The sequence below is a fragment of the Neofelis nebulosa genome, chromosome 8, assembly GCF_028018385.1.
Source record: "Neofelis nebulosa isolate mNeoNeb1 chromosome 8, mNeoNeb1.pri, whole genome shotgun sequence".
In the NCBI taxonomy this organism is placed as follows: domain Eukaryota; kingdom Metazoa; phylum Chordata; class Mammalia; order Carnivora; family Felidae; genus Neofelis; species Neofelis nebulosa.
Window position 1 is genome coordinate 3,510,854 of NC_080789.1, and position 12,565 is coordinate 3,523,418.

General features: G+C 60.4%; 1 protein-coding gene across 2 annotated transcripts in view; it reads left to right on the plus strand.

Annotated features, from left to right (window-relative positions):
- The window catches only part of CELSR1 (cadherin EGF LAG seven-pass G-type receptor 1), a 139,472-nt gene that overhangs the window by 87,893 nt on the left and 39,014 nt on the right, over positions 1-12,565 (plus strand). For both annotated transcript variants that reach the window (XM_058740985.1, XM_058740986.1), the window contains exons 6-8: positions 8,941-9,098; positions 10,133-10,296; positions 10,737-10,862. In XM_058740985.1, coding sequence (XP_058596968.1) covers positions 8,941-9,098; positions 10,133-10,296; positions 10,737-10,862 — 448 coding nt within the window. The remainder of the gene's footprint in view (positions 1-8,940; positions 9,099-10,132; positions 10,297-10,736; positions 10,863-12,565) is intronic.

The following is a 12,565-nucleotide window of genomic DNA, read 5'->3' on the forward strand; positions in this document are numbered from 1 at the left end:
CTGCTTCTTCTCCAAAACACGGCCTCGGCAGATGGCAGACAGCCACCTGCTGTGGAAACACACCGATTCCCCGGGACACGCACAGCCCCACCCTGGGGCTTTTGTGTCCACGGGCTGTGTGGAGAGCCCGCCTCCGCCCGGGCTCCTGGTCGCGTGGCGGTCACTGTCCTGCACCTGCTGCCTGCCTCAGCCCTCCATCCGTCCCAGCTTTCCCGGGCGCCCCTCCCCCTCCCGGGCTTCCTCCCCCCCCCCCTTTTTTTTTTTTTTTTTTTTTACCTCTGCCCCCACCCCCCAGACGAGGACATTTACTGACTGGGGTCCACACGTCCACCCTTGAAGGAGGAGGAAACTGAGGCTCAGAGTGAGGCCAGGAGGGTCAGGGCTGGGGTCCAGGGGCTCTCACCCACTCGTGGGCTTTGCCTTCTGCAATTTGGATCCAAGGGCTAGCACAGATTCCCCGACCCTGGGGGCCTTGGGAGAAGCCAGCGGCCTGTGGGGTCTCTGTGCTGCTGTCTGGACTCTGGGAACCGAGAGGGGCCTGTCAGGGTCCCAGCAGGAGCAGACAGGGCTTTGCAGGAGTGTGTGTGTGTGTGTGTGTGTGTGTGTGTGTGTGTGTACATTTCCCATAAGCCCTTCTTCTCTGTCTGAGGTGGCTTTTTGGAAAGGTGACCTGTGGCCTGTAAATCCGTGCATTCTAAGTGACCTGGTCATTGCCGAGAGCTGTCGTCCTTTCTCTCCTGGGAGGAGTGGGTTGAGCACAGAGCCTGCCCATGGGCCCAGGTCCCCTTCTGCGTGTGGTCCCAGCAGGCCCGGGTGTGTGGATCCCACATACGGAGTGGCATGAGCTTCTTATCTAGTGCCTGAAGGTCCCCCCAGTTCGTGTCGAGCAAAGCCCCCAAGAGAAGGAACGTTACCCCAGCTTTTTAAGAAAGTGCTGTTTAAACTCCAGGGACCCCAATTTTAAGCCCTCTTATTTGTCATCGGAGAAAAGACCAGCCTCCGAGCAGATCTGCACAAACTCCCTGGCTCCCAGAAAACCCGGGGGGCCTGCTGGCCGAGCAGCGGGGGGACCTGCCCCCTGCCAGCAGGGACCGCAGCGGAGGCTCCTGGCCCCCTCATGGACCCCAAGAGCTTTTGTCTGGTGAAGGGTCGGGCTGGTGAGCGGCTGGCACCATGCCCCGTGGATCTTTTCCAGAACAAAAGTCATCCCCACGGAGATCAGGGGCCCTCAGGAGATGCCGATTTGTATAGAGTGCCAGGCACGCAGGCCGCCTTCCAGCCTTTGGCTCCCACGTTCCCCCGCGTGTTGTGCGTCCATCAGAAACGCACAGGGTTCCTTTTCTACCTGGGGCCACAATCGTGCGTCAACTGGAGTTAACCACCTGCCCGAGAAACAGAAGACGCTGGTGTGATGTTTTTTTTTTTTTAATGAAACTCCAAAGCGAGCAGCGGATTCTGACGTTTGTTGAAAATCTTTTCTTCTTAACGCTCCCCAAACAAGAGGAATCTGCTGGCACAGTCCAGCACGTTCTCGGAGAGCGAACAAAGGAAGGACCCCGGAGCTCTGGCCGCTCCGCGTTCAAGCCCTGGAGAAGAATCCGAGGCTTTCCCTGGAGATGCGTTCATGTGCAAGCTGTTGACTTCTTTCTTCTTCAAAGGCATGAAAAGAAGTTTGCTGTTTTTTTAAAACCACAGGAAAATATACAGAAGCAAAAACACAGGGAGAACAGCCATCTGCGCGGTTTTCTGGCTTTTCCTCCCATCCTCGCCCAGCAGCGCGGCAGCCGCGAACTCTGCGGAGCGCCCCCTTTGCGCCCGGGGTGGTGCCACGGCCTTCGCGTTCATTGTGCATTTCGTCCCACGAGGGAGGCGCTGTTTTCACCCCTGTTTCACAGAGGGGCCTGGCGGGCAAGGCGGCCAGGTGACTTTCCCCAGCGGGGTCAGGATGTGAACTCGTCGGGGGCTGTGGACGCTGCTGTCCTGTGTCCCCCGTCGGCCCCAGGCCCTCCCAGCTGGGCCTCACGTTGGGGCAGCCAGGCCAGCTCCAGATACACTCTGCAGAGGGGTTCAGATGCACTTCTCCGTTTTGTTCCCCAGTGACCCTAGAGTGGGTAGCTGGGAGCTTTGCAGCTCTCCGGGAGGAGCTGCCCGGCTCGGACTGGTACGTAATCCACACCAGGTCACTAGCAGGTGAGGGAGTCAGGAACGCCTGCCCCCTCCTCAGCCTCACTGTGGGCAGGAACTTGGCGGCCAGGAAGTGACGTGCCTGATGTCCCATCAGGCGTGCAGGCAGCCATTTGCTGCCCGTATGCTAGGGGGGGATGCTGTGTCCCCAGGAATAGGTTTCTGGCATCTTTGTGGAAAAAAAGCCCAAAATGTCTGGCCTTTTTTGGTCCTTAATATATATATATATTTTTTTTTTTTTTTTAATTTTTTAATGTTTATTTTTGAGAGAGAGCATGAGCAGGGGAGGGGCAGAGAGAGGGAGACACAGAATCGGAAGCAGGCTTCAGCCTCCAAGATGTCGGCACAGAGCCCGACGCGGGGCTCGAACCCACAAACCGTGAGATGGTGACCTGAGCCAAAGTCGGATGCTCAACCGACTGAGCCACCCAGGCCCCCCTGTCTTTTTGTCCTTAATATTCAACTCAAGAAGTATATATTTTACAACTTAATTTTGGGAGAACTCGGAGTTTGGGCTGGCAATTTAGTCGACTTCTTAAAGCTGCTGAACAGGCCCCAGCCCCCCCCCCTCCCCGCATTGCCAGGGCAGATGAGGTGGAACAGGGGAGTGAGCTGTGGCTTCAGGGCTGCCTCCAGGCCCTGGGCTGCTCACACCGGCCCCACGAGGGGAGGCAGCCCTGTTGTCGGCAAACAAGCTGTTTTGTCCTCATGGAGACGCCGAGACGTGTGCTGAGGTCCGAAGACGCCTGGCCGGTTCTGCCACCTTGGGGAAGCTGGTCTAGTTAGTGTCGCTCTTGGGTTCCTCGCACGTTTCCGTGGCAGATCCGGGGCGCAGGTGAGTCTGCTCACTGTGCCTGACGTGGCCGCGCCCTGTCGTGGGATTCAGTACGAGTGGGCACGCGAGGTGACCACAAGCGGTTGGAACGTCGGGGTGAAGCCACCGGGTCCCTTAGCCTGTCCTTCCCACGTTCCCCCACTGCCCCTTTTCTGTGCACTGTTGTACGTGAATCCCTGTAGGCTGGTCAGCAGCACTGCCCTGGGGTCCACAGCTCCCTTGTGCAGGCCTGACCAGAGAGCAGGTGTCCTGGGAGGCGGTCCTGGCCCGCCTGGGGGGCAAGACCCAGTTCACACCCGCGTGTTACGGGCGGAGCTGAGGCTCCCGGTCTGGTGGTTGAGCGGAGTTCACGCAAAGCCCCGTGGGGAGGCTCCTTAGGAATTTGGTGTGGATCCTGGAAGCCTGGGCCGGTGGGGCTGTTGTTCGGCAAGCCCTCCCGTCCGGTGTGAACCTCGCTGTGTTTGAGAAGCGACGGCGGGGTACGCGTTCGAGGCTGCGTTTTGACTTCTCGCGACGTTCCCACAGCCCAGCCGCGTGTGAATTCTCTGGTGCAAATTTCGGTTGGTCGTTTCTGACACAGAGCGGGAATCCACTCCGTTCCCAAGCCTGGCCGCTCCAGGTATCTGGTTTCGAGGAGCCCCCACGCCGCCTTCCCCTGCAGCCCACGTTTGAAACTGAACCCCACTCGCCTCCCCGATGAGGAATTGTTTGCAGCGGGTTAAAAGGCTGTAGAAACGTGAGCGCTTTGTAAGGACCAGACGCTTTTGTACACGCAGGCAAATCTCCACCGGCTGCTCTAGAGTATCTGGAAGGAAGCGTGGGGGAGGGTCTGCACCCAGCGCAGAAAATAAATTGAAGGGAAAGGAAGAGGGACAGGACCCTAAGTGGTGACTTCGGATTGACTTATGAGAATCGGGAACCTGGATCCACACAGAGGTGCAAAGCCTTTTGGTTTCAGGTCCCGCCCAAAGCACACGGCAGCCCTATTGGTTTTTCTCAGTTGGCGGCAGGGGCGAGTACGATGGGGTCTGTGCTCGCTGGCCCCAATTTCACCTGCCCCGTGGCCGCCTGTGCACACGGAGCGCTACAGCCGTCCCCATCCGCAGGCCCTGCTGGCTGGCTTGTGTCTCCAGTTTGCCTGCTCTGCTCGGACCCTGAGTGTCCGGGCCTGGCTCCTACAGGCGTGGGGTCCTCCGGGCCTGGCCGGCCGCCCCGCCAGGCAAGCCGAGCCCGAGAAAGAGATGGGGGGACGCCAGCCTTCGCCCAGCCTGTGTCCAGCCCCCTTGGCTGTGAGAATCATTGGCACGAGGTGTCTCTATTTCCCGGGTGTTTTACTTCTGTGCAAACGGGTGACACACTTTTAACAATTCTTAGGAATATCCGGGGCCGTTCGTTTTGTCTTGTTTCTCTTGTCCCTGTGCGCCCTTCCGTGCGCACAGAGTCTCGGTGCGCTCTCCTCTGCCTGTGCCAGATCCCCGCGTCAGCGCCCCGAACGAGTGGCTCAGACTGCTTTGTCTTTTTCGAACGCGACAGGTGGACGCACAGAAGTAAGCCTGGTGCTTCCACGGCCCTCCGAGTTCCTTCCCACCGGGGATTCCGTCGACGTGCCGGCCGCGCGGGAGGGGACGCGCGTTGTCTTCCCCGGGCGAGAACAGATGACCTGAGCCCAGATCAGATACACCTGCTGCTGTCTTTGTTCCGCTTCTCTGTCCTGCCCCGTCACGGCTGCCTGTGCGGTGACGTGCGCTCGGCCCATCCCGACCGAACGCTTTCGCTCTGTCACTGCGTTTCCCTGCCGGTGACCGTCTCCGCAGGAAGGCCACACGCTGTCATCCCCGCTTTAGACACAAATGAGGATGGCACTTCCCAGAGGTCGTCCAGGTAGAGAGTGGCCACGGGGATCGAGGAGGGTGGAGGCCCGTCCAGAAAACTGGCCTTTTTTCTTGTTGAGATGAAACTCACATCACATAAAGTGAACCGTTTTATTTTTTTGAAGTTTAGTTTTGAGAGAGAGAGGGAGACACGGAATCCAAAGCAGGCTCCAGGCTCCGAGCTGTCAGCACAGAGCCCGACGCGGGGCTCGAACTCACGGGCCGCGAGATCGTGACCTGAGCCGAAGCCCGACGCTCAACCGAATGGGCCACCCAGGCGCCCCCCAAAATGAACCGTTTTAAAGTGAACAACTCGGGGGCGCCTGGGTGACTCAGTCGGTTGAGCGTCCGACTTCGGCTCAGGTCACCATCTCACGGTTTGTGGGTTCGAGCCCTGCGTTGGGCTCTCTGCTCTCAGCACGGAGCCTGCTTCAGACCCTCTATCCCCGTCTCTCTCTGCCCCTCTCCCCACTCGTTTTCTGTCTCTCTCTCTCTCTCTCTCTCAAAATGAAATACACTTCAAAAAGTAAAATAAAATAAAGTAATAATAAAGTGAACAACTCTGTGGCACTCAGTGCATTCGCCACATTGTACAGCCCGCTGTCTCCGTCAAGATGGGAAATATCTTCAGCCCCCTGAAAGGAAACTGTACCCACCAGCGGTCTCTCCCACTTCCCCCCGACCCCCGTGCCTGCTTCCTGTCTGTGGACTTGCCCCTGCTGGGCATCTCATGGAAACGGAATCCTACAACAGGGGGCCTTGGTGGCTGCTTTCCCTCGGCATCATGTCCCGGAGGTTCATCCGGTCGGTGGCTGGTGTCAATTCTTTGTTCGTTTAAGGCTGAATCGAACTTCCGTGGAATGGAGAGGCCACGTTGTGATTATCCGTCCTTCTGTTGCCGGACGTTTGGGTTGTTTGTGCCTTTGTGCTCCCGTGAGCAGCATTACCGTGAACACCAGTGGGCGGGTTTTTGTCGGGGTCTCTGTTTTCAGTGTCTCGGGTCTGTCCCCAGCAGCGGGCGTTGCCAGGTCCTTTAACCTCTGTGTGTAAGTCGTGTGTCTCAAGTCCCCTGCCGTACGGACTTCCTGTGCGATGGCCCCTCCCCGTGCTCTCTTGGTGTTCTCCCGCCAGGGCTGACCGTGCGGTGGCTGTCGTCACGTGCGTTAAGCAGACTGGCGGGCGTGTTAGGTCGCTGTCCCTCGTGCTGCGTGTTCTGGGGCAGCCTCGGGAGGGGCGGGATGGTGGGGTTCTCCCGGGCACTTCACTGTGTCTCCCCTGCTGGCCCTTTCAGTTCTTAATCTGAGAATGTGTGGTTCTGTGGCGGAAAGGGCCATCGCTTCTGACCTGACGGCCCCTGGGTCCAGGAGCAGGAATCGAGAAGCAGGTGTTGGACGATGTTTATTGGAGACTGTCTGTTCTCCTAAAAGTCGCACTTGCTGCTTTGATGAAGTAACACCAGGTTTTGAAATCTCTCTTTTTTTTTTTTAAGCTGATTTATTTATTTTGAGAGAGAAGAGAGAGAGAACAAGAAGGGAGGGGCAGAGAGAGAGGGAGACACACGATCCCAAGCAGATCCACGCTCAGCACAGACGCCAACGTGGGGCTTGATCCTATAAACCGTGAGATCATGATCCGAGCTGAGATCAAGAGTCAGACCCTCAACCGACTGAGCCCCACCAGGCGCCCCTGAAGCCCGTCGTAAGGGTGGGCTGCTCTAAATACCAAGGTTGATTTTTGCAGGAGGTGGAGGGGGGAGTCTTTGCCTCGTTTTCCCGCCCATCCTGCGTGGACCCTGGAGCTCTGAGCCGGTTTGCGGTTTTGCAAACAGGAGCTCTGCCTCATTAGAGCTTTGCAAGTGTAAATGCCATTTTCGTCTCCAGAGAAGTCTCCCGTCCATCCCCCCAAAATGCAGATTATACGTTAAAGATAACTCAGGGCCACACAGCCTGGGGACGGTTCTTCCCCAGGGATGGCAGCTAACACTTAAGCGTCCTATAATAGGCACTTGTGCCTGTTTTCCAAAGCGGGCTGCTGTAACAGAGCGAGCAAGCAGATTATTTGTTATACTCATCTGAGTTGAATAACCAAAAGCGAAATCTTTAAGGATGGAGCTTATCAGGTCTCATGATCGTCAACTGGTGTAAAAGAAACTGAAGAAGCTTATCCAGGAACTAGGATACCGGGTGGCATTGGATTTACCGAAGAAGGCTTTCCAGGAGACTCGTGTGTCTCATTTAATGTCATTCTTGATGTCACTATAACATAGTGAGGACAGGTATTCTAATATTTGTATTTCTTAAAGACAGGGAAACTGAGGTTCAGTGACAGGCCTTGTGCAGTCAGATGGTTGGCCAAGAGGGAGTGGTAGGCTTCCCGGCATCACCATGTACAGTGGTGCAGGCTGTGCACTGCCCAACTTGGGACGGGGTTGGGGGGGGGGGCACCACCAGGGTGAACAGGGCACCCCCTGGCATCACACGGTGTGGCCACCTGGCTGAACTCCTGTTACCAGCAGCTTCTTTGTCCTGCCTTCTGGTCCAGTGTCCCCCATCGAATGAATGCTTCTTTATTCCTCTGAAAACCTGAAGATTTCTCTTGGCATCCACTGTGTCGTTGTTATTTTCCTATTAAGAGGTACGGAGGTGATTTAGTTAACCCTCTATTATGTTTACAGCTCCTCGTTTCCAATACTGTTGTAAAGAAATACAAGTTTGTATCGTCTTCTAAACACAAGCGGATCCCAGAACTCTCAAGTGGGGACACTGGGCCTGTTGGTTTTGGGGGTGATGGGAAGGATTGCTGGGGGCTGGAGAAGGCGTGTGTCTGTGGGGAGGAGGGAGCCGTGTGCCAACTGGGAGGCGTGGTGGCACTGCGCGGACCACCAGCCACCCATCTGTCTGTGGGTTGGACAGACGGGGAAGGTTGCCTGGCCCAGCCCGTACCAGCCCTCTGGCCACCTGCTGTATTTCTGGAACTTTGAGACCGCACAGTCACGTTGTCAGGCTCCCGGCCTCGCGTTCTGGAAGGATGTCCGAGGGCTGTCTGGGTGGACGTGCTCAGTGTCCTTCAGGGACAGGCCAGGAGACCGGTGGGGGACGCCCGGGGACAGGGGCGGGGCCGGCTGGGTGTTACTGTCACTGGACACTAACCATAGCTTCCTTGAGAAGGGAACCTGCTTCTTCCAGAAGTGAGCCGGTTACCCGCCAAGTCACCGATTCCAGAGGAATTCTTGTAACCAGCCCTGGGTGGGGAGACTGTGTGTGAGGCCCGCAGGGACGGCCGAGGGGGGAGGCTTAGGAGGCAAGTGGGGCTTGGCCTTGGGGCATGAAGGGTGGTTGACTTCGGGGCCAGTAAAGGGCATGGGAGGGTCACTCTGGGACGAGGAGAGGCCCCTGGGCCCAGGAGTGACCGGGAGCACCTGGGGGTCCACGCTCCAGGAACATGGAGGGGTGAGCAGGAGCCCGCTCGGGAGGCATGTGGCCGAGGCGTCCCAGGGCTTTGGCTTTGGCTTCTGTAGCAAAATACCACAAACTAGGTGGCTTAGGACAACACGGTAATGGAGGCCAGAAGGCCGCGGTCACCGTGTCCGCAGGGCCCAGCTCTGTCAGCGGGCACCAGGGGAGGGTCCCAGATCCCGGTGGTGCCGGGGAGCCCCTGTGCTCCTTGGCCTGCAGACGCAGCACTCTGTCTCTGCCTCCGTTGCCACATGGCGTCTCCCCGTGTGTCTGTCTCTGGGCCTGCCTTATAAGGTCACCGGTCACATCGGATCAGGGTCCCCCCTGCTGTGGCGTGACCCTGTTTAGCTAATTACACCTTGCAGACCGTTCATTTCCAAATAAGAGCACATTCAGAAGCTCTGGGAAGGACGTGAATTTCAGGGGTCCCCAGTACAGCCGCTTTGGGGGAACTAATTTAAAACAAGGCCGTCCACATGTGGCCTGGCCACGTCCTCATCCCCTGCGGACGGGAGGCATGTGCTGGCGCTGGTGAGCCCACCGCGGGCGCTTGAAGGGGACACACTCATGCCTTCTGTGTTTTCTGTTCTCACAGCCCAACATCGGCCGCCTGGGCCTGCCCCACGGGCCATCTGGAGAGAAGGTGGCCGTGGTGACCGTGGACGACTGTGACACGGCCGTGGCTGTGCGCTTTGGCGGCCTCGTCGGGAACTACAGCTGCGCTGCCCAGGGCACACAGAGCGGCTCCAAGAAGTGAGCATCCCCGGGGCTTGGTGGGGGAGGCCCAGGCAGTCACCCCCTGTGACGGCTGCTCCCAGCAGGGTCGTCCAGGGCGGGACCCTGAGGCAGGGCACCTGGGGCCCAGCGGCCTGGCAGCCCCCGTCCAGACTGGAGTCAGATTCCCTCCCCTTGTTTGGGGCACCTTCCCTCTGACACGTTAGAACCTTCTAGAATAAGTCCTCTCATCAGTTCTGCTGAAGTAATGGCCAGACCAACCCCGAACGGCCTGGCTTGTGACGGCTGGCTTGATGACCCCAGAGACTGTGGGATCCCTGGCCTCGATCCACCAGGCACGGGTCCCCGTGGTCCGGTGTTGGGTCAGTAAACCTCCCTCTGGTACGTCCCAGAGGTTTTCTGTGGATCATCCTAACTCGGAAGCCCAGACAGCCCTAAGGCCAGTTTTGTGATGCCGGCCCCACCAGCCTGAGCTTTGCTCCTTCCTAATTGCGTCGTGGTGGAGTATTCAAGAAGCTTTCGGGGTCCACAGTTGGAGGACCCGATCCGTGCTGGGCATGGGGAATGAAATATGCCTGTTTCCCCCCACCCCACCCAGCTGTGCTCGTTGTACCAAGAAGAAAGCTGTCGCCTGGAGACGTTAGACCCCTTGCCCAAGGCCACCCCGCTGCTCGCGTGGAACCAGGGCTCTCGTGTGCTGTGACCTCTTTAAGGTCATCAGAGCCTGGAGGGGAGGGGTAGTGCCATGATTTGGCATCGACTCGTGCCTGCTGGGCTGCGTGTTTGGCTTCGACTGGCCCAGGCAGTGGGTGGGACTCCCGTTTGCCCGGCTCTGATGCAGGTTTGAGGAGTCTGAGGCACAGAGAGACGTGAAAGCCAGTGGTGGCCCCAGAACCGGGACCTGCCGTGTGTGGTCTGACCTGTGGGCTGCCCGCCTCCCCTGCTCCCCGTTCAGTTACGGACGTTCAAGTTGATGGGCGTGTCTGGCGGCCACCGGGATGTTACGGCAGCTTCAGGGCCCCCGACGCTGCCTCTCACCTTTGCCCCCGCAGGTCCCTGGATCTGACTGGCCCTCTGCTCCTGGGAGGCGTCCCCAACCTGCCCGAAGACTTCCCCGTGCACAACCGGCAGTTTGTGGGCTGCATGCGGAACCTGTCCGTGGACGGGAAGAACGTGGACATGGCCAGCTTCATTGCCAACAACGGCACCAGGGCAGGTGCGAACGGCCGCCGGGGCGCACGGCCAGGCGTTGGTGGCCTCCTCCATGTCCTGGGCAGTGACCACACCTGTGTGCAGCTAGCGGTGGGCCAGTAGGAGGGGGGCCCGGGTTCACGGATATCCTGCTCTTGGGGCCTGGGCGTTTGGGGTGCCTGTGACACCGCCGGGCTGGGCAGGGCACTCGGTCCCCTGGTCTTGAGCGTGTCACCAGGTGACCCGACGTCCCTGGACACGGGCAGGGCTTCCTGTACCATTCCGGGTCTGACCATCGGACTGCCACCACAGGGTCCCGGCCTGTCCGCCTCCCCTCAGGGCTGCTGCTCGCCGGGCTGCTTTCGCACCGCGGGGTTGGCGTCGGGGGCAGTGACCGGTCCCCCCGAGGTGCGATCCCTTCACGTTTCCCGCTCTGAGACCGTACCGCGTGCCCTGTGTCCTCAGGCTGTGACGCTCAGAGGAACTTCTGTGATCGGACCCGGTGTCAGAACGGGGGCACGTGCGTGAGTAGGTGGAACACCTATGCGTGCGAGTGCCCGCTGCGGTTCGGCGGGAAGAACTGTGAGCAAGGTAGGGGCCTGGCTCCCGTGCCCGCCCGACCTCGGGGCCTCGGACGCATCGCTGTCGGGTGACGGGGCTCACGCGGGCTGGCACGGCCAGGGCCGCAGCCTCCGATGGCGTGTGTGTCCCCAGGCCTGGGCCCGGCGGGGAGAGAGGGTGGGGCTGGGGGCCGGGGGGGGGGGGGGGGGCTGCAGGGGGTCCGGCCGCCGGTGGGACAGAGTTCCTGTTATGGAGGCCGTGGGGCCCGGCCAGCCGTGGCTGTGCCAGAGTGAACAGATGCCAGTGTTGGATTTGTAAGAGCGGGAAACAGACGGGCCGGGGCTCGTGAGGCTGTGGTCCCCCAGAGGCAGCCTCCAGCTGGCGTGCCCTGTGCTGTTGGCGGGTGCGCCCCACCTGGGGGATGTTCCTCTGTGTGACAGCCAGGGTCTGGAGGACACGGGGCGGCTGGCCGGCACCCCGTTTGTGCAAGGGTAACACACTGGATGGGGTGTTGATCCACCTCCGTGGTCCCCCCCAAACATCTGGAGCCCTCGGCTGGCCAGCGGCCTTCCCACCTCTGTGCCCACAACCAGGAAGAGAGAAACAGTGGCCCGCATGCCTGGGCATCGGAGCCCCCCCCCCCCCCCCCAGACACAGATGAGGGCTGGTTAGGCTACAAGGTCGGGGTGTTTCTTCGGGAACACGTGCGTGGTATTCATCGCAGGCTCACGCTGTCCCACTGGGAGACCACCCTCCCCACAGCCCCGCCCCATCGGCTCCCCACACAGCCCCGCCCCCGCCCCGTGGGCTCCCCCCACAGCCCCGCCCCACCCCATAGGCTCCCCACAGCCCCGCCCCGTGGGCTCCCCCCGACAGCCCCGCCCCACCCCGTAGGCTCCCCACACAGCACCGCCCCGTGGGCTCCCCCCGACAGCCCCGCCCCACCCCGTAGGCTCCCCACACAGCCCCGCCCCGTGGGCTCCCCCCGACAGCCCCGCCCCACCCCGTAGGCTCCCCACACAGCCCCGCCCCGTGGGCTCCCCCCGACAGCCCCGCCCCACCCCTTCGGCTCCCCACACAGCCCCGCCCCGCCCCGTGGGCTCCCCACACAGCCCCGTCCCCGCCCAGTCAGCTCCCCACACAGCCCCGCCCCCACCCCTTCGGCTCCCCACATAGCCCCGCCCTGTGGGCTCCCCGCACAGCCCCGCCCCTGCCCGGCGGCTCCCCACCCAGTAGGTGTCACGTGGGGCAGGGAGGTTGGGATCGCCGCGCCCCCCAGCACCCCATCTGCTGAGCCCAAGGATTCTGAGCCACGACATCCAGCCCGAGAGCCCCCCCATCATACCCTGGCCAGGGCTGGGAACCCCCAAGCCCCAGCCTCACTCCCCGGGAAAGTGGCGCGTGCCCTACCGGGTGGGCTTCTGTAAGCCGCTGGCTCCTGTGCTCAGAGACCTAGAGATGGACGCCCGAGACTGGCCTTAGTTTTCGTTTGGTTGGTTCGTTTATTTTTGAGATAGAGTGTGAGCAGGGGAGGGGCAGGGAGAGAGGAGAGCGCTGACAGCTGAGAGCCCGACGCGGGGCTCGAACCCACGAACCGTGAGAGCACCACCTGAGCCGGAGGTGGGCGTTCAGCTGACCCAGCCACCCAGGTGCCCCTGAGACTGGCCTTTGTATTGCAGCGAAAAAGGCCCAGAAATTTTTCCCTCCCCTCTCCCGGGAGCCCGTCCTGCCCC